Below are 27,696 nucleotides of genomic sequence, written 5' to 3' on the forward strand. Positions count from 1 at the left end.
GTCCCGTCCCGTCCCGTCCCGTCCCGTCCCGTCCCGTCCCGTCCCGTCCCGTCCCGTCCCGCCGGGGTCTGGTCTCAGCACCCCCCCTGCGGCAGCGGCAGCGGGGCCGGGCCGAGCGACCCCTGGTGCGCCCCGTCGAGCCGGGCCGAGCCTTGCCGGTGGGGGGCGGCGCGGCGGGCGGTGCCGCGGGCACTAGGACCCCGGTCAGCGCCCGGCGGGGCCGCGCTCGGCGGCCGCGGGGCCCGGAGCCACTTGTGGCGGCGGCGGGGCCATGAGCTGGCGCTTCACCGTCACCGCGCTGCCCCGCCACGGCCCCGCGCCCGTCTCCGCGCCCGGCCGCCACGGGGGGGACGGCCTCCTGCCCGGCCGCGACGCCGGAGGTGAGTGCCCGGGGGCGCGGGGGGGCGGCTATGGGGCAGGGTCCGCGGTGGGCGGGGGGGGCTCCGTGGGGCAGGGCCGGCGGGGAGGCCCCATGGAGCAGGCTCCGTGGGGCAGGGTCCACCGGACAAACCGGCGGAGCAGAATCCGTGGGCTGGGCCGGGCCGTCGGGGCACTGAGGGGGGGGTGCGGAGGCGCCCCGGGTGGGCCAGGCCCCTCGGAGGCGGTGGGGACTTCCTGAGTGGGGCTGGCGCGGGACTCGGGGGGTGCGGAACAAGGTTGGGCCGCCCGGACACGACCCCTCGTTCCCAGGGAGCCCCGCTGCCCCATCCCTGCCCCAGCGGTCGTCCGGAGAAGGGCCCCGTGCCCGTGGGACTGGCAGCGGGACAGAGCTGGGGTCACGGCTGGCGCGCGGGGGGCAGCTGTGGGGCACGAGGCCCTGCACTGCTCCTTGGGGGCCATGGAGGAGGGGGGCGGTGGGGCTGCAGCCGGGGTGCGAAGGCATGGGGAGGGCAAGCTGGCCAGCACGCAGCAGTGGCAGCCCACCAGGCTGTGGTGGGCGCTGGGGCCGGCAGGCCGTCGCTTTGCGGTGCCCGGGGGACGTGGTGGCGGGGCTGCGCCGTCACCGGAGCCGTATCGATCCCAGAAACCCGGCCGACGGCAGCACCGCGCTGCGTGGAGCTGTGACCTTGCGCCCTCGGCGAAGGGCGCTGGTGGGAGGCAGCGAGCAGCTGGACGGGTGCTGCAGCGGCCGGGCCAGGCTGTGCCCCCGCCGGTGGGTTCTGGCTCTGGGGCCTCCTGCCCGACATCCCGTGGGGGATGGTGGCGTGCTGGACCCGGGGGTGAGAGGATGCGGGGCCATTTGTCCCCCCTATGGCATTCTGGGGCAGCTGGGCCTGGCCCGTGGGCTGTACTGAGGGCAGAGCAGCCAGTGCTCGGCTGGAGCCTGTGCCCCTCCAGGAACCGACTGTTGGTGTGGAGCGGGCCTGGCTGGGGTGGGTGTGCGGGGGGACAGCGTCCCTCCCCGGCTGAGCTGTGACCTTGTGCCCTCGCAGAGGACGGCCAGCGGCCTGGCCCTGCTATCAGGCGCCTGGGACCAACCCTGCACCGTGGGTCGGCTGCAGCCGTGGCAGGGCGCGTGCTGAGGGGTCGTGGCAGGGTGCGTGCCCAGGGGTCGTAGCAGCATGATGGGGAGCCCCTGGGCCGCCCCCATTCTCGCCCCTGTGGCCCTGAGGCCGTGGGCGCAGCCTCCCGCGGGATGGGTGGGAGGGGGTGCCTTGGGGCTGTGCGCTCGCGGGGCTGGCGTGGGGCTGGGGGCGGCAGAGCCGCCTGCGCGGTGCCGGGGTGGACGGGATCCCGGCCGGGTGCCGCCTTGGCCCTTTCCCGCGTCACGGGTTGGGCTGGCAGTGGCCGGGGGTGACGGAGGCCCGGGGACCTCGGGGCGGGTGCGGAGCGGCACGGGGACCCCCTGCCCGGGCGGTGCCGCGCTGCCTGCGCCGTGCCGGGTCCCTGGGGAGGGGGGTCGGGGCGGGTGCGGGGTCTGTGCGGGGCCCGCGGGCGTCGGCGGCCGGGGCTGCGCGGGGCCTCGCGGCCGCCAGGGGGCGCTGCCGGGGCGGGTCGGCCTCCGGCGGGGGTGGGGGGGGAGTGTGCCCGGCCCCGCCCCACCCCGCCCCGGCCGCACCCCCGGCCCCGCAGCCACCACCCACGGGAGCCTCCGCCAGCACCCGCGCGTGGGGGGCCGGGGATCGGGTGGGCCTCCTCCGGGATACCAGCCGTGCGGAGCTGGCCCCGCCCTCGGGGCGCTGCTGTGGGGCTGCACCCCCGCCCCCCCCCGCGGGCGCTGGCCGTGGGGCAGCTGCCCTGGCTCGGGGGGCACCGGGGTGGCCCTGGAGTGGAGCCCCCCCGTGTCCCGAGGCAGCCGGGCTCGGCGGCAGTCGCCATGGCAACCAACTGGTTAAGGAGCCTCTCTCGTTGCCATGGAAACTGGGCCCGGTGTCATCCCCGCCGGCGGCTCCTGATGCTGGGGGGGCTCAGCCGCTCGCGGGGAGCCGGGGGCTGTGGGCGGGGCTGTGTGGGGCAGCCGGGCGGGGGTCCCGCCCCGGGCGGGGGGTGGGCACCCGAGGGAGTGGGCTTGGGTGGCGGCAGGCACCTCACCAGCTCCGGCCCCATGGCTGCTGCCTGCAGACACCCCACTGCAGGGCCGCCCCACTGCGGGGGCACTGCCCTGGGGGCCGGTTGTGAGGGTGGGGCAGGGCCCATGCAGCCCCGCTCGAGGCCCCAGGCACGGGGGTGTGTGAGCCTCCTCTGCTCATGGCCTCCCGCTGTGGGGCCCCTGTGGCCCCCCCAGCCCAGAGCCGTGCAAGGCAGGTTCGTGGAGACAGGGGCTCTTGGGGGGTGTCGTTAAAAGCGCCAAGGGGCTGCACCACGGAGGGGCTGCATGGCATGGCGGGGGGGGGGTGTGGGGTGTGGCACTCCTCCCCAGGCGCCTGCAGCACCCTCCTGAGGCCTCTCTGTGCCGCCGAATCTGCCGCGGGGTGCTCTGGAGGGGGCCAGGGCTGGGGGTGCCCGCACAGGCTGTGGGGCCGGGTAGCGGGAGCCGCGTGAGCCGTGGGACACCCCAGAGCCTTGGCCAGCTGTGCTTCTGCACCCGACCCTACCGCAAGCAGGCGGCGATGGCAGCGCAGCCGCTCCGTGTCCAGCACTGTGCCCTCTGGCCCTTGCTCAGCTGCGGTGGCCCGGGGTCCCCCAGGTGCTGCTGCTGCTACGGGGCTGCTCGCGGCCTTCTTGGCCACACTGCTTGGGAGCGGGGCCCGGCGGGAGGAGGTCGCTTCCGCCGCTGATCCCTGTGCTGTGCTGCCCGCCACCACGGCCCTGCTGCGGGCAAGACATCTGGGCAGGGCAGCTGGGGTCAGCGCGCCAGCTGCGCGCGGTGCAGGGCTCTTGTGACGCAGGAGCTCACGTCCTCCTGCCCTGCCCCACTGCTCCGCCGAGGTGCTGCCCCCGGGCTCGTGGGGCCGGTAGGACGGAGCAGTGTGGGGCACACCGGGATGGTCCGCATGGCTTGGCAGGCACAGGGAGCTTTGGGGTATGTGTGGGGGGCTCTGTGGGGTCTGCAGTGGCACAGGGCAGTTTGCAGGGATGCTGTGCATCCCGGACCGGCTCTGGCTCCTGGGGGTCTCGCACAGCTCAGCAGTCTCCATTGGGGGGGGGGGGGTCCAGCTGCGCCATGCCCACCCCTTGGCCTGGCGGAGCAGCTGCGCAGCTCTCCCCCGTCATTCCCGGGCAGCCCTGCCGGTTAAGTGGAGCACTGATGCCACGCCTGGCCCCGTGCCAGGATGCTGCCTGTGCCCGGGCTTGGGGGCCACTTGCAGCTGATCCCCCCGCCATGCCCTCTGTCCCCAGCTCTGCCCGTGCCCTTGCCTGCAGCTCCGGTGGGGCAGCGCTGGGAAAGGGGTCTGGCACCGGAGCTGTCCAGGCCGTGCCGAGCTCCATGCCCCCGGTGGGCTGAGGCCGCGTACCCCAGCCCCGTGGCAGGGTGCTCGCCTGGGGTTAGGTCAGTGCTGGGCTGGGGGTCCAGCCCCCTGGGTCTGGCTCTGCCCTGGGGTCGCCCCCGATGCACCAGTGCGCGCGGGCTAAGTGAATGTGGTTGATGGCGTAGCCCCCCTGTGCTGCCAGCAAATCCCAGCCCTTGAAATGGAGCCATAATCCAGGGATTAGGGGATTAGTGGTCTTTCACGTGCTCCCTCCCCCCCATCTGTTTTAGCAGGAAAATCCCTCTTGGGCCGAGCCCACGCGCTGCGGCCTCCTGCGCAAAACCGTTGTCTCGGCACTCGCCGCAGCTGGCTGGCCCCCACGCGGCCCCCGGCCCGCTGCCCCTCTGCCCGGCCACAGCCTCTGCACATGGGTGGGCTCTGCAAACCCCCCGGCCCCGCCAGGGGAGGGGTCTCTGCCCGCTGTGTCCTACCCACAGCCCGGGCTGCACGGGTGGCGCGTGGGGGCCAGCCTCGTCCCTTGGGAGCTGGCCAGTCCCTTGCTCCGGTGCTGTCTCCCACTCAAGGCTGAGGGACGTGGGGGCGAGGGGCCGGTGTTGCTGCAGCCGGGTAGGGACACCCCAACGCCACGGCTGGCACGCAGGGTCCCTGGCAGGGAGCAGGGCTGGGGGCTGGGTGAGGGGCTGCGGTGGTGCTCTGCTGGCCCCTGAGCTGCCCACCCTGGCCGCGGCCGTTCTGCGTGGAGCCAGGGCTGAGCCAGCGTGGCTCCCAGGGGACACCAGGCCCAGGGGTCCCGGCTGCAGTGGGCAGGGGCCGGCAGCGGGGCTGGTGCGAGGGGTCTGAGCCCTCCTGCCCCGCAAGGTGAGGGCCAGGGAGCCTCTGCGCTGCAGAGCAGCTGGCCCCGTACCAGGAGAAAGTAAACAATTAATTACAGCCGTCAAGAAGTAACTAACGCCAGCGGGCTGTCATGATCTCAGCCTACTCCGGAGAAGATGCCGGGAGCTGCCGCCAGCTCCAGCTCTGGGATCCTCCTGGATTAAGCGAGTGAAAGAAGTGGGGGCTGCAGACGGCGCTGCAGGGTCAGCGTGGGGTCCCGTCAGCAGCCCCTGGCCTGAAGGCGGCCCCACGGCCCTGCTGGGGGGGCTGCCAGGGTCGGGGGCTCCTCTGGAGGCCACAGGATCTGGGGGGGGGGGGTGGCCCCTTGGCGGCCCTTCCCCCACGTCAGCCCCAGATCTGCCCCACTGTGGGTCTGGGGGGCTGTGCTGGGGTGTTCTTGGGCACGGTGGGACCCCAGCCCCCCTGGTGACCTGGGGGTCTCAGGGCAAGCCCCCTCCCATCTGCAGGCAGCATTCCCTGCTCTGCAGGGCTGCTGCAGCCTGGCTGGACAGAGCGGGACAGTAGCCTCTGCCGACCGCAGCCCTGCTGCTGGGTGGTCTGCCTGTCCCCTTCCTCCCCGGGGTGGTCTGGCGATGGTGGCTGCAGGCCGGTCCTGCTGCTGGGGTGGGGGCTCGGCCCCTGGCTGGGGCCCTGCTGCCTGCAGAGAGCTCCTAGGCATGGCTGGCACTGCCCCACCCGGGATCTGCCCCACCTGGAGCTGCCCCACCCGGGATCTGCCCCGCCCGGGGCTGCGTGGGCAGGGGGTCACCCTGACCCCAGGCCTCAGCGTCCCCTGGGGATGTGTCGGCCCCGCAGGCGCGGGGTCTGTCCCAGTGCATGTCCCGAGCTGGGTGCCTGGTCCCGGGGCTGGGCCGGGAGCTGGCGTGGGGTGCGGGGGGTGTGGTAGCTGGTGTGGGGGCCAATGTAGGGGCTGGAGGCAGGGTGTGGGGGCTGGTGCAGGGGCTGGTGTGAGGTGTGGGTGCGGGTGCAGGGGCTGGTGCAGAGTGTGGGAGCTGGCACGGGGGCGGGTGTGGGGGCTGGTGCAGGGTGTGGGGGCTGGAGGCGGGGTGTGGGGCCGTCCCGCCGGGGCCCGAAGCGCTGCCGTGCCCCAGTTCCCCCCGCCCCGGGCTGAGCTCCGCGCCCTCCCCCGCCTCGCCCCTGCCCGCCGCGCTCCCCTCCCCGCAGCGGCGGGGGCAATGCCTCCCGCATACGTGATGAAGCAAGCGGCCGCGCTGGGCTCCGCCGGCAGCAGCGAGCCGTGAGCCCGGGCGCCTCCGCACTGCAGCCCCCTCCCACCGCGGCGGGGGGCGGCGCGGGGCCGCGGCTGCTGCGGAGCGCGGCGCGGGCAGCTGCGGGCGGCAGCGGGCGGCCGGCGCCATGCTGAACAACCTGGCCGACTGCGAGGACGGCGACGGCGGCGCCAGCCAAGGTGAGGGGCCGGGGGTCGCGGGGCGGGGGAATAGGGGCCGGGGGCTCGGGGGGCCGCGGGGCGGGCGGGCAGCGCCGGCAGCAGCCGCGACGGCGGCTCCTGGTCCGCGGGGCTGCGGTGGTGGGGGCGTTGGGGGGCCGCTCCCGCTGCTGGCCCGCGGATGCCCGCGGCGGGCGCCTCCGCGCAGCCCCGGCCCCGCTCCCGCCGCTGCGGCAGCCACGGGAGCCGGCAGCGCGGCCGGAGCGCGGAGCCGAGCCGAGCCCGGGCGGGGGGTGCGGGCTGCGGGCGCTCTCCCGGGCAGCCCCCGCAGCGCCCGCCCGCTCCCTCCCGCCCGGGACCCCCGCAGGGGTCCCCGCGCCCGGCTGCCCCCCCCCCACCCGACTGCCTCCTCCCCATCCCTTCCCACCGCCCCCCCCGCCGCTCCCCCGCCGCCCCCGGCCGAGGGGCTCTGCCCGCCGCGCGTCGCCGCTGTCCGTGGTGCTGAAGCGGCCGCCCGGGCCCTGCGGCGGGTCCGGCTGAGCCCCTCGGCCCGGGGCCGCTCCGCAGTGCCGAGCCGTGCCGAGCCGAGCCGTGGCGAGGCTTGTCTTGCCATACCAAGTCGTGAGAACTGTGCCAAGCCATGCCAAGCTGTGCCGAGCCTTGCTGAGCCGAGCCAAGCCGAGCTGGTCCACTCAGTCCAGCTTGTACCGTGCCCTGCCGGCCCAGGTTGTGCCGTTCCCTGCCAAGCCTGCCGTGCCCCGCACGCTGCAGCCCCGGCGCAGTGCGGGCGGGCTGAGCCGCCGCGGGCGAGGGGACGGGGCAGCGGGGCCGCCAGGCCCTGGAGCAGCCACACCAGTGCCAGGGCTTCTGCCTGAGCCCTCCCCGGGGCACCCGCTGGCGGTTGGGCTGCTGTGAGGGTCCTCGGGTCCTGCGGGCCACGTGCAGCCTGGGAAGCTGTGCCAGTGCGGCCCCCTCTCCTGCAGGTGTTTGTCGGACACAGGGTGGGCTGGACCCGGGGAGATGCAGCAATGTGTCGGGGGGGACCTGCAGTGCCTCTGAGACTCCCCGCAGCCCCCCACCCAGTCCCTTTGCCAGGTCCCCTCGGTCGGGAGGGCACGGCCGGCCCTGGCAGTCGCTGCAGGAGTCCCCGGCTGCCTGCAGCGAGGCTCTGGGCACAGCCGCGACGTGGCTTTTGGCGTTCGCTCTGCTCTGCCGACCTCAGCCTGCTTATTTGCTTGTTTATTGGCGGCTCCACTCAAGGTCAGGGCTGGCAGGAGCCTTCTGGGGGCACCTTGCTGGGTTGGGGGGAGCTGCGCTGGCCCCGGCCATGCCCTTCCCTGGGCTCTTGCCCTCCCCTTGCCCTCTGCAGCCCCAGGATTGCTCCCACTCGCTGCGTTTCCATCGCAGTGGTGGTGGTGGCACGGCCGCAGGCCTTTCTGCCATGCTGGGGTCTGGCGGGAGGGCTGGACACGGTGCCACTGGAGCAGGCAGACTGGCCCAGAGCCCTCGCACTGGCGAGATGGTGCCCTGTGGGCCGGCAGGCGCGGGGCTGGAGGCAGCGGGAGCCCCGGGGGATTGGGAGAACACGGGGGGTCTGCAGGGAGACGCATGGCAAGGTGGCTGCTGCGGGGTGATGGGATTGCCCCCAGCCCCCCGAGGGTTGCGCTGAGCTCCCTGTGTGGGGTCTGTCTGCAGAGACTGTGGGTGCTGGGGGGGTGGCAGAGCTGTTGCGTGCTGACAGGGATCCTCCCTATGCGTCCGGCTGCTCCAGCGCTGGCCGACCCGCGACTCGCCGAGCTGCCGGAGCCCTGGGTGCCGCTTAGGCCATTTCTGTCGGCAGGGCCAAGCCACGTGCCCGCTGCAGGTCCCCGCTCTGGGCAGCCTGCGGGAGCTCCCTGACAAGGGCTGGAAGGGCTCCAGCCCTGGCAGCCTGCGAGCACTGGGCCAGTGGCAGACCCTCCGGGGAGGCGGCACGGAGTGGGGAGCAGGCAGGGCTGCTGCCTGCAATGTCCAGGCTAGCAGCTTGCTCCGCTCCCTTTGGGGTGTGGAAGTGTCAGGCGGAGCCCCGCTGCAGGCTGCCGTGCTGGCGCTCCAGCCCGGAGGCATCAGGCTGCCCGAGGAGCGGAGACCCAAGGCCGGGAGGCTGGGCTGGAGCTTGCGTTCCCAGCCATTCCAAGGCAGGGCTCAGGCTGTCAGAGAACCTGGGGAGCTGTTTAAACGCAGCCAGCCAAAGCGCCTGTGCTGGAAATCCTGCGCCTGCGGGGCCGGCTGATCAAAGGCAGGATAATCCCGGGTTTAGGAAGGCAGAGGGTAGGTCTGAAGTAGCAGTTGGTCTAATTTGGGTCAGGCAGTGGAAGAGCCCAGCCCAAAAGGCCACTCGGTGCGCCTGCCGGCTGGAGGGCCAATGTGCAGCCGGGGGGCAGGGGGAGCACCCCACCCGTCCCCAGCCCACCCCAGCTCACCCCAGCGCCGCGCTGCAGCCCCGAGCTGGCACTACTGCGTGCACTGCCAGCACGGCAGCTCCAGCAAACTGGCAGCAGCCGGGGCCGTCAGCCAGGACTGCGTGCCCATCCGTGTGCTCGCCGGGCGGCTGGGGTCCCCCAGGGGTGCTCCTTGCCGCCATCCGCGGCAGAGCGCAGGGGAGCGGGGCAGGGTGCTGGCCAGCTGGTGCCATTCTGGGCTCTGGCAAAGGCCAAGGTGCCCTGTGCAACTCCAGGGGAGCCCTGGGACATCCCCGGGCCCCCGAGAAGCCCCCGCGCTGCTGCTGCACCCGGGCTGATCGCACCAGTGGCCAGCCTGGCGCAGGGGGTCCCGGAGCTGTCAGCACCCCCGTGCCCGCAGCTGGTGGGCCCTGGGGGGCTGCAGAGGCTCAGATGGAGGCACAGGGGCTGCCCCCACTGCGTCTCCCCTGGCCCCCCTCTCCTCCCAGCCAGTGCAGCAGCCCCAGCACCCAGTGTCCCTGTCCAGGGCTCCGTGTGCGGTGGCCGTGCGGGACCCGGCCCTCGTGGGGTGCCACATGGGCTGGCCGCGGCTGGGCCGGAGCAAGCAGCCCTGGTTCGTTAGCCCATACGGTTTGGCTGCCTGGGCTCCCCACAGGCAGTGCGCGGTGCCCTGCGCTATGTAAAGTGATTAGGGAGGATTTGGGATGAGGGACTTGACGCTTCCCAACCTAATTTAGGGCTGAGTGAAAAGCCATTAGGAGATGGCGTTGTGGCTGATGCTGCAGCGATGGGTGAGCTCTCAGGGGCCCAGGACGCTCCCTGGACTCTGGGGGCTGTGGGCTGCCGGGGCGGGCGGCGAGGTCAGTTTTGGGCAGCCTCGGCAGGTAACCCCTGCCGCGAGCGGGACTGTGCGGTGCCCGCAGTGGGCAGTGGGTTCCTGCCAGCAATCCTGCCGCGAGCCCTTCCAGCCGCCGCAGCAAATTAAAAGCCCAATTCACGTTGAGTGATCCCTGGGGAGGGGGGCGGCTGAGAGCCGGGATCGAAGCCTGGCACGGCTCAGCTCTGCTCCGCTCGCACTGCCTTTCCCATGCCCGCCCGCGCTCCTGCCCTGGTGCCGCTCGTCCTGGGTCGTGCTGGGGGAGCGGGACACGGGTGGGCTCAGCAGGCTCTGGGGGGGGCCTGGTGGGACGCAGTGCCTGGCGGTGGCCTGCGTGTCCCGGGGGCCGGGCAGCGTCACCCCCTCGGTGTGGCTGGGCAGGGGTGGCTGTGGCGGTGGCAGGTGGGGGGGTGTGGGGGTGCGGCTGTGCCTCAGCCTGCGCAGACCAGGGGAGCGGGGAGCCTGTGGCAGCTGCCTGGGAGAGGCTGCACCAGCCCCGCTGTGGCAAAATGGGCTCTGGCAGGAGCGGGGTGCGCTCCTCACCAGGGACCCTGCGGCCCTGGCCCTTAACTCCCTCCAGCCTGCGGGGCCGGGAGCAAGGCAGGTGCCCAGGGGTCCACCTGAACCGTGTCCCGGGGACACCGGAGCTGTGCTGCGTCCATGTCCCTGTGTCCCCACCTCCCGCCAGGCCGGGGCCTCTCCTGGTGCAGGAGGGGCTGCGAGGTTCGGGGTGCTGCTGTGGTGCTGGCGGGGTGTAGCGTGGACACCCGGGGTATGGCTGGCATCCGTCGCGTGGAGCCGGGCAGTGCCGGTCCCGCGGGGCTGGGGTGGGCTGGGGCCGGGGGTCCTGGCCGCACCCTCCGGCGGGTGCAGGTGGGCCGGGGCACGAGTGTCATGCGGGGCCGACGTCCGGCCGCCTGCGCCGTTACATAAGAGCGGGAGCCGAGGCGGCCGTGGCTCGCCGTTGCCATGGAAACCAGCACGGTGATGTCGTCGGCCGGGTACCAGGCAGCGAGGCGAGGCCCCCGTGGGCTGCGCTCTCCCGGTGGGGTCCTGGAGCCTCACCAGGCTGTGAGTGCGTCCCCCCTGCCAGGCTGCCCCTGCTCCCTGTGCCCCTGCTCGGCCCCGGGAGGGAGGTGGGCTCCGGACCCCCCGGCCCTGCACCCTTGTGCCCTGGTGCTGGGGACGGGCGCCGCTGTCGGCCTGGAGGGCGTCCCTGTCAGCGTGGTGGTCGTCTCACATCTACGTGATCCCTGGAGCCGGTGCGGGTGGGTGGGAGCTGTAGCGAACGGGTGGGTGCCAGCCCATGCCGCCACTGTTACCTAACAAGCACTGGGTGCGGCGCTTTACACCAAACCTGGAGTACGGAGCACATTGGGTCTGCCCTGAGAACCCCCCGCGCGCCCTTCAGTGGGGGACACGGGGCAGAGCGTGTGCTGGCGGTGCACACCCACGCCCGTGGCGTCTGAGGGAGCTCCGGACCGGGGCCAGCTGGACCTGTGGGCTAGGGCATCCCGGTGCTGCCGCTGTGACCGTCCGTGCACGGGAGGAACCTGCGGGCTCTGCCCTGCCGTTTGGCCGCACTGTCAGGGACGCTGCCGCCCCGCTGTCCCGCGCTGAAGGAGCCCAGCGCCCAGCGGGAGCCGCCAGTCGCGGTGCTCGGATCTTCGCCTCCCGGCCGGCCAGGAGCACCGCGTCTGCCGGGGAGATTGCAGATGGTGAATCACCACCGCGCGCAGGCAAATGGGCTCCCAGGATCCCGAACTGAGTCAACTGGCGGGAGGCAGGCGGTCTTCAACAACCCGAGCTGCTCCAAACTGTCACAGGGTCTGTCCCGGGGCCGCCGCGGGGCGTGGGTGGCCGTGTTGCCCGGCCTGCAGCTGGCCTCTGTGCCATCCTCGTGCCCCCGGGCGCTCCTGGGTGCCGTGCTCGAGGCTGGTGGAAGGGCCGGGGCCGCGGGGTGCGGGTCTGTAACCCTGCCCGTGCAGGTAGCCTGCCCAGCCGTGCTGCTGCTGCCAGCAGCGCAATCACCCCAGCTGCGGGGCCGCGGCAGCGGGGATGGGTGCATGGCGGGGAGCCCCTCTCTGCCCGCCCGGGGCTGGGGGCCAGGCCCGGGTGTCCCTATGCGGCGGGGGCCATTCCCCACCGAGCTGCTGTGCCCAGCGCCGCGTCCTCTGGCCTCGCGCTGCCCCTGCACAGCCCCCAGCCCCAGCTTCTGCTCAGGGCTGCGCCGCTCCAGCAGCACCGTCCTCGCTGCTGCTCCATTTCCAGCCTGATTTATTTCTGCTGCTCTGCAGCTCCGCTGCTTTTGCTGCTATTAAGCCCAACTCCAGGTTTCTCCTGCGTGAGGTTGTTAATGCAGCCAGAAGCCGTGGCCCCGTCCCAGCGATGGCACGGGCTCTGCACCTCTGCGGGCGGCTCCGCTGCCCCGAGCAGAGCAGCACCACCGGACCCCTCCCAACCTTGCAGCCCAGCCGGCGAGGCCGTGGCCCTCGCTCTCGTGATGTGCACTGGGGAGCAGGACCAGGCGTCTGGCCACCTGTCCCGCTGCCAGGCACGGTGCCGGGACCGTCCCTCTCTGGCCGGCCGCATCCTGCTCCTGCAGATGCAGCACTGTGGGTAGCCCTGGCGCGCTCACCCGCGGCACCCCGTGCCGTGAGTTATTGCTGCCAGCCATCCCGCCGGGAGGGTTCCCCCTGGATCCGCGCCATGCACCTCACTGCGTGGATGCGCTCCGGCAGATCCGCATGCTGGCCCGGTGGGTCCCTGCCCAAGCGTGGTGCGAGAGGCGATGTGGACAGCTGAGACGCAGGGGCTGCCACCACCCACCCTGGGCTGGGGTGTGAGCCCTGGCAGCCCTTCTGCAGTAGCTGGAGGCGCCCAGGGGCTGCAGGCTGGGGCAGGGGGGGCCTGGCTGACCTGCGGTGTCTCTGCAGGCGATGGCAACCCCAAGGAGAGCAGCCCCTTCATCAACAGCACGGACCTGGAGAAGGGCAAAGAGTACGATGGCAAGAACATGGCCCTCTTCGAGGTAGGGCATGCGGGCGATGAGGCGGGGAGGGTCCCTGGGGAGGGGGCTGAGCTTGGGCAGCGGGGCAGGTGGTGGGGTGGCATCTGGGACAGTGCCCGGGTCCCGGGGCTGGCTGTGGCCCCGAGGGCCTGTCCTCATGGCTCGGGGCTGTTCCTGCAGGAGGAGATGGACACCAGCCCCATGGTCTCATCCCTGCTGAGCGGGCTGGCCAACTACACCAACCTGCCGCAGGGCAGCCGGGAGCACGAGGAGGCCGAGAACAATGACGGGGGCAAGAAGAAGCCGGTGCAGGTGAGGGATCCGGGACGGACGCAGCCCCTTCTCCCAACCCCTTCCCATGCAGTGCTGGGCCACGGGCCGCCCCGGGGACAGCCGTGTCCTTTGGCCGCTGCCGAGGGGACGGTTTCACCCAGGGTCCCCAGCTGCCTTGGAGCAGGAGCAGGACCCCTTGCTCCTCTGCTGACCGGGCCCAGGAGCCCTGAGGGCTGCCCGCTCTCTTGACAGGCCCCGCGGATGGGCACCTTCATGGGCGTCTACCTGCCCTGCCTCCAGAACATCTTTGGGGTCATCCTCTTCCTGCGCCTCACCTGGGTGGTGGGCATTGCTGGCATCATGGAGTCCTTCTGCATGGTCTTCCTCTGCTGCTCCTGCGTGAGTGATTCAGTCGCCCGGGCCCCCGCCGGCCTTGCCTGGGGTCTGGGGGCGCCCCGGCCGAGCTGCGGAGAGGTGCACTTGCTGCCAGCCCATCCTGCCCCTGCCCCTGCCTGTGCCCCACTTCCAGCGAGGAGAAGCCTCCGGCTTCCCAAAGGAATCTGCAGCAGAACGGTGCTCAAACAGCGACCCAGATCGTAGCTGCCACGCGGCTGGGGACGTGGGAGGGGGTCTCCTGCCCTGGCCCTGCAGCAGCCCGGGGACCCTCTGCCCCTCATGGTGTTGCCGTCCCTCCATGGGGCTCAGCCCTCGAGCCGCTCTGCCAGCCAGCAGCCCTGCCCACCCCTCCATCCATCCGGATCTCCCCCGGCGTCCCAGCCCTGCAGCACAGCCCAGCACGGCCCTGGGGAGTCCCCGTCCGAGGGCGGCCCCAGCTCTCCCTTCCCGCCCCCCCAGCCCCCTGCCCCTGTGAGCAGGGGGCTCTGCCCAGTGCCGACACCGTGTTTCTTCCTGCAGACGATGCTGACGGCCATTTCCATGAGTGCGATTGCCACCAACGGCGTGGTGCCAGGTAGAGCCAAGCTCATGTGCGTGCAGGGGGCGAGGGGAGCTGGCGCTCTGCTCCATCGGGTGCCCACGGGGGTCCCTGCACCCCAGAAGGGCTGGGCTGAGCCTGGCAAAGGGCTTTTCCCAGAGAGCATCCTGCAAGGCCGTCCCGCTGCTGGGCCCCGCCGGCCGAGCTCTGGGCTGCCCTGTGCCGCGGGCGGGAGGGCGGCCGTCACCGCCAGCCATTCCCCGGCCTTCTGCCGCCAGCCCGCGTGGGTTCCCCATCGCCCGGGGGGAGCGCGGCGCTGGAGTCGCCACCCGTCCCCAGAGGTGCGAGGTGCAGATGGCAGCGGGAGCTGCCAGCCGCGGCTCCTCCCTCCGCCAGACTGGCGAGGCCGGGGGGAGCCAGGGAGAGATGCTGGCGGGAGGATGGGGAGCCAGGCGTGCCGGGCGCCGTGGGTTGGGTGGTGGGGTGGCCTCTTCCGCCAGCCTCGAGCCACGCCGGATGCGAGGATGCTGCTGTGCACGGTCTCTGCCCCTGGGGAGGGAGCACCGGTGGGCTCTGGCCATGCGGGTACCCCCAGGCTGCCCACCCAGCGTGTGCCCAGCCCCGCAGAGCCGCGGGGAGTGGGCGAGCTGCGCTGGCCCGGCTGCTCTGCCAGGCTGGGCATGGCCCTGACAGCCCCAGCGCGGGGTGTAATTAAAGCTATTCATCATCCTGCTGCCGCACGGGACCTGTGATCCCGGCCACCCGGCTCCGAGGGCTCCGCTGGGAGGATGGAGCAGGGCACGGCCCGTGTCCCTGGGGCTCCAGCGCCTGCCTGGCGTCACGGGGGACATGTGTCCCGGCGGCCGTCACACCTGGCTGCTGGGCTCCCGGGGAACGGCTCTGCCGGTGCCGGTTGGTCCTGCTGCTCTGCAGCCCTGGGAACGGCGTCCTGCCCCCTGCTCTGGGATGCCTGGCGGGGCGGGGGTGCCACTGGGGTGGGGCTGGGACCCACCTGTGCTCTCTTCCGCAGCGGGTGGCTCCTACTACATGATCTCGCGCTCCCTGGGACCCGAGTTTGGTGGGGCCGTGGGGCTCTGCTTCTACCTGGGCACCACCTTTGCCGGCGCCATGTACATCCTGGGCACCATCGAGATCCTGCTGGTACGTGCCCAGTCCTTCCCCTCGCACAGCGCCACGGGCTCAGGTCCTGGCGGGGCCGCTCTGCCCATGCTGCCCGCGCCTCGTGGCCTGGCAGGGAGCTGAGGCTTTGCAGCGGGGACACGGGACCCTTCCCCACGTCCCCTCCGTGGGGCCCTCAGCCGCGCAGTGATGCCATGACTCTCTCCCAGGCCTACATCTTCCCGGCCATGGCCATCTTCAAAGCAGAAGATGCCAGCGGGGAGGCGGCCGCCATGCTCAACAACATGCGCGTGTACGGCACCTGCGTGCTGACCTGCATGGCCACTGTGGTGTTTGTGGGGGTCAAGTATGTCAACAAGTTTGCCTTGGTCTTCCTGGGCTGTGTCATCCTCTCCATCCTTGCCATCTACGCTGGTGTCATCAAGTCGGCCTTTGACCCACCGAGCTTCCCGTGAGTACGGCGTCCTGTGGGGCTGCGGTGGGGCGGGGGCACGGGTGCACGGCTGAGCATCTGCTCCCCCCAGGATCTGCCTCCTGGGCAACAGGACCCTCTCGCGCCACGGCTTTGATCTCTGCACCAAGATGGTGGTGGAGGGGAACGAGACGGTGGGCTCGAAGCTCTGGGAGCTCTTCTGCACCTCCCGCTTCCTCAACGCCACCTGTGATGAGTACTTCACCATGAACAACGTGACCGAAATCGAGGGCATCCCTGGTGCTGCCAGCGGCCTCATCCAAGGTGGGCACGGCACAGTGAGGGAGGAGCGGGGACAGAGGTGTGGGGACGTGGGCGCAGAGATGGAGGCGCAGGACAAGTCCCAGGGGAGCCGTGGTGGGGGCAGCGGCCGTGCCGGCTGCGCGGGGCTGGTGGAGGGGCCGGTGCCGGGGAACCCGTTGTGTGTGCGGGCAGCTGGCCCCTGGGGATGCCAGGCAGGTGGTGTGGGCGCAGGCGGGCAGTGCCGGGTCCCGGTGAGGGGGCGCCTGGGTGATCCCTGCTGTGGGCTGCGCCAGCCCTCGGGCGCAGCGAGCTGCGCTCACACCCACCGGGCAGCAGGACGGACTCCTGCACCGCGGGACCGAGCTGGGTGCTGCGGCCGCCCGTACGCGGTCTGTGCCAGACCGCAGCAGCACGGCTCCAGAGGATGCCCAAAGGCTGGGGAGGAGTAAATCCTCCCTCTGCTTCCTCCTGGCCTTCGGAAGGCTGGTATCGATCTGAGGTTTTGAGAGGAGCGATCGCCTCTCAGGTGCACTTTGCTGCTGCGGCCGCAGCCGTAGAAAAACTCGTGAGTTTGGGGGGAGGAGCCACTTTTGACCTGTTTTTCTGGAGCTGCTGGTGCGTTGGCCAGGTGCTCACACTCTGCGCTGGGCGGCGGGGGCCGGTGCTCGGTGTCACACTTTGCAGACCCTGCGCTGGCAGGACCTGCTCTGGGCGCTTGGCACGGGGGTGAGCGTCAGGGCTCAGGAGCACAGCACCCTGTCCGGCTTCCCTGCCCACAGGATCAGCCCTTCCCCGCTGCGGCAGGCAGCCTGGGCGCTCCTGCGGTGGCTGGGTGTCGGGGCGGTGGCTGTGCTGGCCGCGCGGCACGCCGGGCAGGCCTGGTGAGCTTAGGGCAGCTCCATCTCCGGCGGGTCCCACGGAGGCTGAGGCTGCACCGGGGCGGCTGTGGGGCCTCTCCAGCCCATCCCTGCCGTGGCAGCTGCGCAGACCCAGGTGCGGGAGCTCAGCCTTGCTAAGCGTGTGGCGTTCGGGGTTGCAGCTGCCGGGCTGTGTTGCAGTGATGTGGTGGAGCGTGCTTGCTGGGTGTTTGGGAGGCTCCCAGGGTGTCCTGTGCTGAGCTCTCTTGGGGCAAATGAGTCCTTGGCCGCGGGGTAGGGCCTGCTCCTGCTGGCGATGGTCCTGCCCGGAGGGGGTGCGGACACCCACCCGGCCCGGCCAGTCTGTGTCAGGGCAGCAGAAACTCTCCTGCATCTGGGGCAGAGCCGGGACCCTGCTCTGGGGTGGCTGCTGGCGACGGTGACCAGACTGGCAGTGTCTTGGGACAGGGCGTCACCGCACAGCCCCGGCAGCGGCGGCTGGGGCCGGCTGTGCCCTGGGTGCTGGGTCTCCCTGCGGGGAGGAGCGCGCCTCCCAGGAGGACGAGGCGGGCAGGGCTGTGTCGGTGGGGGCTGCCAGCCCCGTCTGCCACCCAGGAGCGGCCAGGGGAGGTCACGTGGCTGGGGAGGGGTGCTCAGAGCTGGGCGCTGGTCCCTCTGGGCCCCCTTGGACCCACTCAGCAGCCCCTTCACAACGCCGTGCCGGGGGCTGCCAGCCTCTCCTCGCCATGCCCAGGCGCTGGCTGCTCGCTGCTGCTCCAGTTTCTGGCTATGATCGGCGGCCAAGGCAGCACACGGAGGGACACTAAGCCTGTTACGTCAGCCCCGCACTCGTAATCCCATCAAAAACATTATCAAGATACTTTGACACGATCCACTTTCCTTAAACCTGTGTTGATCAGCATTAATTATATTACCCTCTTAATTATTTGCTGCTGCAATCCCATGCCAGCTGCTCCAGTATCTTACAGGGACGATGCCAGTGGCAGGAGGGACCTGCTCTGGTCGTCCACCCGTGCTGCCCGCCTGTCCCCAGGCCAGGTGTTGCTGCACACCCGCAAGAGGCTGGGGATGCCCCGTCCCTCGCCCGCCGACGCCAGTGGCCCTGGCTGCCAGCCATGCCAGCTACCTGGCGAGGCCGGGACTGGGGAGGCAGCACTGGATCCTCCCCCATGCTCCGTCCCTTTGGGCTGTGGGGTGGGAGGGAGCTGTGCCGGGTGCGGGCGGCTCTCCGGCGCCTGCTTATGCCAGCCGTGCTGCCTGGCCTCCTGTCTCCTCGCAGAGAACCTCTGGAGCTCGTACCTGACCAAGGGCGTGATCGTGGAGAAGCGGGGGCTGCCATCTGTGAGCCCCCCTGACACCCCAGTGGACATGGACCAGCCCTACGTCTTCAGCGACATGACCTCCTACTTCACCCTGCTCGTTGGCATCTACTTCCCCTCGGTCACAGGTGGGCGCCGTTGCCAGCCCCGCTCGCCTGCCGCGGGCACCGGCTGGCACACGTGCCATGAGGCGCGCTCGCGCGGAGCCCCACGTGCGCTTGCCGCCCGTGCTGGGTGCGGCGGCGGCAATGTGGGGGTGGATTGCAGCCTGCGCCGCCCACGCAGCTACCCGCATTCCAGATCTGACGGTGCCGCTCGGCGCCACGCTGACGTCCCGCGGCTCCATTATTTATAGCTCCCTGGGGGTGGAGGGCCCCCCCACCCAGTCCTACTGCGGAGCCTGCAGCTCTGCCAGTGCTGCGGGGCCGGTGGGACCCCCTGGGCTGTCCCAGGCATGGTGAATGCTGGTGGGGTCCAGCGCCAGACAGGCCTTGCAACGCCACTTGGCACATGGCCCCTGGCACCCTCTCACCTGGCACCTGCTTACCGGCAGGTCCCAGTTGTTGCATGGCGCGTGTCCCGTCAGCAACGTGGGCTGAGCTACTGGTGCCACAGCAGGAGCGCTGGTCGTCCCCTGGGCTGTGCCGGCACCAGCCGTGACCCAGTCTGGCCCCCAGCCTGCCCAGAGCAGTGCCAGGGCCGGACCCTGTCCCTGTCAGTGCTGCCGTCGCCGTCCCTGCGGGAGTTCATTACGGACGGACGGGACGAGTCACCTCAGAGTGTTTGAGCCTAATCCTCGAGTGGCCTCGGAGCGCGGCTCAGGGGCAAAGTGCTGGGGGGATGCGGGGACGGGGCTGGGTGCTGCATGCCCACTCCTCGTCCTGACTCGCCACCGAGCCACTGCCCTGCTGCGCTCAGGACCCGCGCAGTGCCCGGCGTGAGCTGCTCTGCCGGCCGGGATGGGCGAGGGCCGCAGCTGTGCCCACCGGCACCGTCCCCTCTCTCCCCAGGCATCATGGCTGGCTCCAACCGCTCCGGAGACCTGCGGGACGCCCAGAAGTCCATCCCCACAGGCACCATCCTGGCCATCGCCACCACCTCCGCTGTCTGTATCCTTCAGGGCTTGCCTGAGCCTGGGCTGCGGGGCTCAGGGCAGGTGGGCTCACCGCTCGGGGCGGACCCGCTCGGGTGCCCGGCTGCGCTGGGCTGGGGGCCCCATCGCCCCACGGGTGGTGGGCGGGGCAGGCCTGGCCAGGTCAGGGGCTCCGCATCTTCCTGGTTCCCCTTGACCGCCCGGCAGATATCAGCTCCGTCGTCCTCTTTGGGGCATGCATCGAGGGGGTCGTCCTGCGTGACAAGTGAGTGTCCGTGGGGCCCCGTCAGGCAGGCGTGGGAGGAGCCTGGCAGCCCCCGGGGAACGGGCTGGGGCAGGGTCAGCCCCGGGGGGAGGTGGGGGCACGGCGGGGGCTGCAGGCGGGACGGGCTGGGCAGACTGGGCGGCACTGGAGGGTCTGCGGGGCGGCAGCGTGCCCGGGGGGAGGCACCGGGATGCGGTGGGCTCCCGGGGGAGGCCAGAGCTTGTCCCGGGCGCTGGGGGCTCGTGTGTGCCCCGATCCCCCCGCCACGTTTGGCTGCAGCACTTCCTGCAGCACGCTTGTTTGTCAACAGGCAGGGCTGCCTGCGCTGCTGCGTATCTGGGGCAGCCCGCTCGCTGCGCCGCGGGTGACACTTCTGGGTCGCCAGCACCGACGCAAACGGGGCCCAGCCGCACGCAGCCTCAGCCGCCTCCTCCCCATCCCACGCCTCCCCTCGTCCCTGCGCACGGCCATGGGCGGGGGGCTGCGGACAGACCGCCGGGTACCCGAGACCCTGCTGACGCCCCGCGGGGGTGGGGGGCCCTTCCCCGGTCCCGCCCCGTCCCGTGTGTCCCTCGCGGGGACTGGGTGGTGCCGCCGCCGCGCTGGCACTCCCGGGGCCCGGCCGCGGGTGATGCCGGTGCCCCGCAGGTTTGGTGAAGCTGTCAACGGGAACCTGGTGGTTGGTACCCTGGCGTGGCCGTCCCCGTGGGTCATTGTCATCGGCTCCTTCTTCTCCACCTGCGGGGCCGGGCTGCAGAGCCTCACCGGAGCCCCCCGCCTCCTGCAAGCCATCTCCAGGGACGGGATCGTGCCCTTCCTCAGGGTAGGCGTCCCCCGAGCCCGGCGCTGCCGGCCCCGAGCACCCACCGCGGCCGCGGCTCCCGTCGGGGTGGGAGAGCAGCGGGCCCCCGCGCCGCGTCCAGGCGTTGCCCGTCCCGCCCGCACCAGCGCAGCGGCGAGTGGCCGCGGTGGCTTCGGCCGCGGCGTGGAGGGAGGACAGGAAAGGTCAGGATCCCCTCCCCCCGCTGCCGTTTCGCGTTTTATCTGCTCTCTGAAGACGCGTTCTCGCAGCCTCATCGCTCCAAATCCAACCCGACAGTTCCCCCCAGGGAAGAGCAGGCTAATTTTATCCTCCCTCCTTCACCCTGCCAGCCCCAGCCCGAGCGCTTGCTCCGCCCGCACCTTCTAATGCGTCCGGACACGCGCCCGCGCCCCGCACCCGCGGCGGGAGCTGCTCCGCGCTGGCAGCGCGTTCGTCCCGGGGCGCCCGGCCCCGCGCGGGCTGCGGCGAGGCTGGGCTGGGGCTCGTCCCTGGGCGGGGGTCCCGGGCGCGGAGGGGCCGCTCTGGGTGCAGGGAGGGCTGCAGGGGCTGCCAGGAGCGGGGCTGTTCCGGCAGCGGGACCCAGTCCTGCCGGCCCCGGGTCCGCTCCCGCGGCGGGGCCCGGCTCGGGACGGTGCCGGCTCGCCACGGCGCTGGCGCGGCCCCCCGTGCGCCCGGTCCCTGGTCCCGGCTGGGGCTGGGCGCATGGGAGGGTCGGGCCGCGCCGAGGACCCTCGCCCAGGGCCGAGCGGAGCCCTGACGCCCTGCTCTCCCCCTCCCGCGCCCAGGTCTTTGGCCACGGCAAAGCCAACGGGGAGCCGACGTGGGCCCTGCTGCTCACGGCCTGCATCTGCGAGATCGGGATCCTGATCGCCTCCCTGGACGAGGTGGCTCCCATCCTCTCCATGTAGGCAGCACGCTCTGTCCACCCGCGCCTTTGCGAGCGGCAGACGGCCTGCGCCCCCTCGCCCCAGCCGGGCAGGTGCTGTGTGTGGGTCCCTGCTCCTCCGGCAGGGACCCCACGGCCCTCGCACGCCCCCAGCACCCCGGCCCCTGCCCGGGAAGAGGGGAGCCCCCGCAGGGAGCCAGGGACCTTGGCTGGCCTTGGGACCTGGCTGCTCCGTGGCCCTGGCTCCCCTGCCCATCGGCGGGGCCCGCTGTGGCACCCCAGGGCTGGGAGGTGTGGCAGGGCCCGACCGCGTCCCCAGTCTGATCTGGCGCACCCAGCTCAGCCTCGTGCTCTCTCCTGCAGGTTTTTCCTCATGTGCTACATGTTCGTCAACCTGGCATGTGCAGTGCAGACGCTGCTGCGAACGCCCAATTGGCGGCCCCGCTTCCGCTACTACCACTGGTGAGCCAGGATGAGACGGGACGGGATGGGACTGGTGTCAGGAGGGGGTGTCAGGCCACCACCACGCGGGCCAGGGACCCCAGCACCGTGGCAGGGGCTGGGGCGCGCTGATGGCCCTGTGCTGTTCGCAGGACCCTGTCCTTCCTGGGCATGAGCCTCTGCCTGGCGCTGATGTTCATCTGCTCCTGGTACTACGCGCTGGTCGCCATGCTGATCGCTGGCCTCATCTACAAATACATCGAGTACCGCGGGTAAGGGTGGCCGTGGGCTGCAGACCGTGCCCAGCACTGATGGCTGACCCTTGGCCCCTCGCTGCAGGCTGCTCAGCTCCCCCAGGATGCTCTTCCCGGGATGCTCCGGGCTGCTGGCGCCGTGCTCCACGGCTGGAGCCATGGGCATCCCTCATGTGCTGCTGGTTCCCGCAGGGCGGAGAAGGAGTGGGGCGACGGGATCCGGGGGCTGTCCCTGAGCGCAGCCCGCTATGCCCTGCTGCGGCTGGAGGAGGGTCCCCCCCACACCAAGAACTGGAGGTGAGGCTGGGCTGCAGGGCCCGGGGCGGGGGCCAGGGGGGCCAGGGGGCCAGGGCACAGGTGCTGACTGTCAGACCATCCTTCCAGACCGCAGCTGCTGGTCCTGGTCCGCGGGGATCAGGAGCAGAACGTGGTGCACCCGCAGCTCCTGTCCTTCACGTCGCAGCTCAAGGCTGGCAAGGGCCTCACCATCGTGGCCTCTGTGCTGGAAGGGACCTTCCTGGACAACCACCCGCAGGCGCAGAGGGCAGAGGAGGTGAGAGCTGCGCGTGCTGCGGCTGCTGCCCACGCTGGGCCGGGTTCTGCCTGCAGTGGGTGCCCAGGGCCGTCCCCGGGACCCTGGCGGTGTTTCTGCCCCTCAGCCAGGGCTGGCGGCCGCTGCCGGCTGGGAGAGCACTGGGGCGGCACTGGGCTGAGCTCAGAGACGCCGCGCTTCACCGGTGCTCGGGGCACCATGGGAGCTCCGGACCCCTGCCCCCTCCCCAGACACCAGAGACACCAGCACCAGCCAGGCACCGGTCCCAGTCTTGGCCAGCTGCTGCCAGGCTTGGCACGACACAGCACAGCACAACACGGCACGGCTCCTGGCCAGGGGCTGCTGAGCCGAGCAGCCCCTCAGCTACCCCGCAGCTGCTGCAGCCCCAACCCTCCCCACAGCCCCCACGGCCCCCAAGGCCCCAGTGCCAGGCGGGACGCGAGATGGGAGCGTTCCCCCGCCGGCATGAGAGCCCTGCCTGCCCCCTGCACCTCCACGCCAGCCGGGCCGCATGCTAATGAGATTAAGCCTTCGGAAGCAAACAGCTTCTCTCCCATGCAGACATGTTATAATTTCTCTGAGTAAATAACTCTTAATTGCTGCTCTGCCGCCCATCAGAGCCCTGGCACGGGGACACCCTCTGCTCAGCACGGCACAGAGCCGTGCGCCAGCTCCGCTCACCGCCGGGCCTCCCCCCTCCCGGCCCAGAGCTGCCAGCCTGCCGTGGGGCACGGAGACCTGGGCACCCCGCGGGGACTCCTCACCCTGTACCCCATACCCTGCACCCCACACCCCGCACCATGCCTGGCCAGGGTGCCACTGCCGGGGCTGGCGGCCACCGCGCCTGTCCCCAGGCTCTGCGTTCTCTGACCCCCCTCTCCCGCCACCAGTCCATCCGCCGCCTGATGGAAGCGGAGAAGGTGAAGGGCTTTTGCCAGGTGGTGATCTCCTCCAACCTGCGGGACGGCATGTCGCACCTCATCCAGTCCAGCGGGCTGGGGGGGCTGCAGCACAACACGGTGCTGGTGGGCTGGCCTCGCAGCTGGCGTCAGAAGGAGGACCACCAGACCTGGAGGAACTTCATCGGTAGGTGCTGCGGGGGCGGGCGCCGCCGGGCGGGGGGGTGGCTGTGAGCCACCCAGCTGACGTGGCCCTTCCCCTTCAGAGCTGGTGCGAGAGACCACGGCCGGGCACCTGGCTTTGCTGGTGGCCAAGAATGTTGCCATGTTCCCGGGCAACCAGGAGCGGTTCTCAGAGGGCCACATCGATGTCTGGTGGATCGTCCACGACGGCGGGATGCTCATGCTGCTGCCCTTCCTCTTGCGGCACCACAAGGTAGCTCAGCCCCCGTGGCGCGGGGCGGGGGGCTGGGGCCGTCCCCACCGAGCAGTGCCCATGCCTCCCTCCCTCGCAGGTGTGGCGCAAGTGCAAGATGCGGATCTTCACGGTGGCGCAGATGGACGACAACAGCATTCAGATGAAGAAGGACCTGACCACGTTCCTGTACCACCTGCGCATCACCGCAGAGGTGGAGGTGGTGGAGATGGTGAGTGCTGGCATGGAGGCGCATGCCACAGTCCGGGATGCAGCATGTGGGAGAGCCAGACAGACCCTGCCACGGCGGGGACGCAGCAACAGGGGGAGGGACATGGCCTTGGGGACATGCAGCAGTGTGGGGACATGTAGGTCCACAGGGACACGCAGGGTTAGGCTGGGAGCAGTGGGTGTAGCTCACCCTGCATCACGGTGTCTCCTGTGTCCCCCCCACAGCACGAGAGCGACATCTCCGCCTACACCTACGAGAAGACTCTAGTGATGGAGCAGCGCTCCCAGATCCTCAAGCAAATGCATCTCACCAAGAATGAGCGGGAGCGGGAGGTGAGGATGCAGGAGAGCCTGGATCGGATCCAGCCCCCGTGGTGGCTGTGCCTCTGGCCGAGCTGCCCCGCAGCGCTGCGCGCTCATCGTGCCAGGGAGCCGGGGCTGCAGGCTGGGACCTGCCCAGCCCAGCCCTCTTCCGCCCCGCTGCCCTGGCTGACCCTGTCCCGCACAGATCCAGAGCATCACAGACGAGTCCCGTGGCTCCATCCGGCGCAAGAACCCGGCCAACACGCGCCTGCGCCTGAGCGTCCCTGAGGAGCAGGTGGGCGACGGTGAGGAGAAGCCGGAGGAAGAGGTGAGGGGCTGCGCCAGGACAGGGCCCTGGCAGGTGACTGGCCCCAGCCCCTGCCCATTGTCCACTTCTCCTCTGTGCAGGTCCAGCTGATCCACGACAAAAACGCCACCGCCTTCTCCAGCAGCTCCCAGTCCCCTGGTGACGAGGTGGAGGCGGCCCCCGAGAAGGTGCATCTCACCTGGACCAAGGAGAAGTCTGTCGCTGAGAAGAACAAGAGCAAGAGCCCTGTCAGCCCTGAGGGCATCAAGGACTTCTTCAACATGAAGCCGTACGGTCCCGCATGCTGCCACCCCGTCCCACCCGCGCCCCGCGGCGCCGGCCATCCCTGCGCACCCTGGCCAGGCGGGAGCAGGCGGGGCCCCGGACCTGGCTCAGTCCTTGCTGTGAGGGGGGGTCCGGCAGCCCGGGTGCCCTGAGCTCGTCCCTGCAGAGGGGGTGGGGTCCCCGCGCGGACAAGGGACGGGGCGCCCGGGCAGCTGGCACTGCGGGGACTCGGGGTGCATGCCTGGCACTCACCTCTTCTCTCTCTCTCTCCCCCCGCGGCCTCGTGGTGCTCCTGGCAGGGAGTGGGAGAACCTGTAAGTGTGGGTGCTGGGTCTGGGGGCAGGGGGCAGGGGGAGCGGGGCCTCTGCTCGTGGGGCAAGGCGCCCGGCGCTGTCGGGTTGACCCGGCGCACGAGGGTGGCTCGCGCTGCGACAGCGGCTGCGGGCGTGGTGCGAGACATCTCACCCGGCCGGCGCGTGGGGGCTGTGGCTGCCAGCGCCTGCGCGGACTGCGCTCCGTGCAGTGCCCGTGCCGCGTGCTCCCCGTCTGCCCCGTTATGCTGCCGGCAGCTGCTGCAAGCCTGAGCACGGGCACCGCGGCGATGCTCACGCTGTGTGCTCCTGCTCGCTCCCGCGGCTCAGCCCCGAGCAGCCGCGGTGTGCCGCTGCCTGCCGGCACCGTGCGTGGCCCTGCAGCTCGCCGCCACAGGGCCGGGCTCGTGGTCGCCAGCGGCTGTGCCGGGCAAAGTTTGCAGCTCCCCGAGCCCGTGCTGCAGCCCAGCCCTGGACCCCTGTGGGGCAGGAGGCCAGCCCGCCCCGTGGCCCCTTGGGTCCAGAGTGCGGCCGGAGGCGGCTGTGCCCGTCCCTGCGCCCACGCGTGCTGTCGCCCCCAGGAACCAGTCCAACGTGCGGAGGATGCACACGGCCGTGAAGCTCAACGAGGTGATTGTGAAGAAGTCCCAGGATGCCAAGCTGGTGCTGCTGAACATGCCGGGGCCTCCCCGCAACCGGAAAGGGGATGAGAACTGTATCCTTCCCACGGGGCTGCTGCCCCGCCATGCCTCCTGCCCCCGGCTGGGTCCGACAGCCGTTGCTGGCGCCAGCCTGCCTGCCCGCCAGAGCGAGCGCATGCAGGGTGGGCCCACACGACATTGCACCCGCATGTGTGAGCGCAGCGGCACGGTGCAGGGTGCAGGCAGATATCTGCAGGCTTGGCTGCCTGCCGGGGCGGGCTCGGCCATGGTCTCAGCGTGGGTGGGCTCCCCCGGCCCCTCGGCTCAGGCCTGACCACAGCAGCTCCCGGCTCTGGTGCGGGGCTGGGCAGGGCTGTCGTGCCACAGGCTTGGCGTGGGACAGGGATGGCGTGGAGCCGTCCTCGTGCTTCATCGTGACGTTGGGCCTCCTTGACAGCTGTGCAGACATGGAATTCCTGGAGGTGCTGACGGAGCACCTGGACCGAGTGCTCCTGGTGCGCGGTGGGGGCCGGGAGGTCATCACCATCTACTCCTGAAACACGGTGCGCAAGAGAGGTTTGTCCGCACGCTGAGCGCCCCGCCACCCCTGCGCACCCTGCTCCTGGAGGGGAGGAGGGACGGCCTGACGGCAGCCGGTGTGCGGAAACTTCACCTGGTGCTGGCTGTGCCCCTGACCTCTCCATTTGAACTGCAGCACCAGATCTTCCGGGAGCATCCACCACCAGAGCAGCTGTTCCTCATTGCAACATCACAGCACTGCTGTCCTTGTTTATATATAAATACGTACACTGAACTGCGGCCTGCGCACCGGAGCCCAGCGCTGCTGCCACCATCCGTCCCGGCAGGGCCAGCCCCGCCGCCAGCCCCCGCGCTGCTGCTTGCAGCCCCCGGCCGGGCAGGAGGGCGGCTGTGCCAAGACGGACGCCCGCCCGCCGTGCTGCTACCCCTGCGCGGAGCTTGGCTGGATGCGCCTTTGCCCTCCACCCTGTGACCGCCCGCCGCTCGACGCCCGCGCCCTGCCTGCCGCAGAGGCGCTGGGAGAAGAGGGAGGCCACCAGCACACTTTCCTCGCCAGACGCTCCTCTCCCCACCTCCGGCAGCGCTCGGGGCTGCCTCCCACGGCGCTGCCCCCCACCACCCCTCGCCAGCATGGGCCCGGACAGCCCCACCTTGCTGCTGCCTCGGTGCCGCCCGTCTCTGGAGGCCCTGGGCCAAGCTTGTGGAGACGCAGCGTGATGGTTTGGAGGGAGCAGAGGGTGGGGGGGCAGCTGTGGGGAGCTGGGTGCTGGAGCACAGCAATCCCATGACAGCATGAGCCACAGCCTGGGGGAGTGGGGGTGCTCCCTGTCCCCCTCCCCACTGACTCCAGGCTATCTCTGCCCTGCTGCTCTGCTGGTGCTTGTGCGTCGGTCATGGCATGGAGCTGCGGTGTCCGGCGCTGAGCAGAGGCCCCATCTTGTGCAGCGTGAGCCGGAGATGCGTGGGTGCTGCTGATGCCTCCTGGCACCAGTGCTTGCTCTTGGCCTGGGTGCAGAGAACTCCCTCCCGTCCCATCCCACTGCACTGGGGGCACCAGGGGCTCACAGGCCCCCCGGCACCGGCCAGCCTGACTGGTACCAGCACCCGCACGTGTGCCCAGGCCCCCCAGACCCTGCTGTGCTCCGTGCTGCTCCCCAGGGCTTCGCTGCTGACCTGGCCCCAGCCCCGGGCGGCTGCAGGCATGGCTGTAGGAAAGTCTGAATCTGTGCGTAGTTTTAGTGTATGCAAAATCTATTTGCCTGGTCTGAGAGGGCCGGACCCTGCAGCGAGCGGTGGCTGTAGGGGTCCCACGCCCCCCCAGCACCCTGGCACTCCCTCACCCCCCTGGCCAGGGCGGCCGAGGCACCAGCCACGCAGCCGCTGCAGGCCAAAGCCTGTTCCGGCCGGAGCAGGGTGCACTGGGGCACTCCAAACTCCTCTTACCTTTGGCAGCAGCTGCAGGGTTGCTCCTGCCCCCCCCCCCCCCGCCGCCCCACTCCCGTCGTTGTCCCACCCGAGCATCTCTCACGCCAGAGAAACTGAGGAGCTTTTAACAAACGTGAATGGTTCCAGGAACCAGGCAGGAAGCAGTGCCGAGGGCGCCAGGGCGCCGCTGGTGCCCGCCCCGGCCCCTGTACATAGTGTACATAATACAGTACGTGTATTTTTAAAGTGATCATATTTATGTTAATAGAACCAGATGAAGTCTA

At 71.1% G+C, this 27,696-nt stretch overlaps 1 protein-coding gene across 3 annotated transcripts; it reads left to right on the forward strand.

Annotated features, from left to right (window-relative positions):
* Positions 1-247: 247 nt before the first annotated feature.
* On the forward strand, positions 248-27,696 carry SLC12A5 (solute carrier family 12 member 5). 3 transcript variants are annotated; one of them, XM_086760514.1, is made up of 27 exons: positions 248-380; positions 12,408-12,502; positions 12,662-12,793; positions 13,007-13,153; positions 13,670-13,724; positions 14,719-14,849; positions 15,038-15,279; positions 15,353-15,564; positions 17,701-17,868; positions 18,751-18,849; positions 19,041-19,098; positions 19,747-19,921; positions 20,707-20,825; positions 21,171-21,269; positions 21,401-21,520; positions 21,695-21,799; positions 21,887-22,055; positions 22,946-23,141; positions 23,221-23,390; positions 23,470-23,601; positions 23,826-23,933; positions 24,109-24,231; positions 24,312-24,499; positions 24,795-24,809; positions 25,388-25,521; positions 25,913-26,023; positions 26,163-27,696. In XM_086760514.1, exons 1-26 carry the CDS (start codon positions 272-274, stop codon positions 26,002-26,004), a joined length of 3,393 nt encoding a protein of 1,130 aa, XP_086616640.1. In that variant the 5' UTR covers positions 248-271; the 3' UTR covers positions 26,005-26,023; positions 26,163-27,696. The 3 variants fall into 3 exon arrangements, with proteins under 3 accessions (XP_086616640.1, XP_086616639.1, XP_086616641.1); XM_086760513.1 differs by having other exon boundaries at positions 25,913-27,696; XM_086760515.1 differs by lacking the exon at positions 248-380 and adding an exon at positions 6,114-6,174 and having other exon boundaries at positions 25,913-27,696.

The sequence above is a fragment of the Chlamydotis macqueenii genome, chromosome 16, assembly GCF_036417535.1.
Source record: "Chlamydotis macqueenii isolate bChlMac1 chromosome 16, bChlMac1.mat, whole genome shotgun sequence".
NCBI classification, from domain to species: Eukaryota; Metazoa; Chordata; class Aves; order Otidiformes; family Otididae; genus Chlamydotis; species Chlamydotis macqueenii.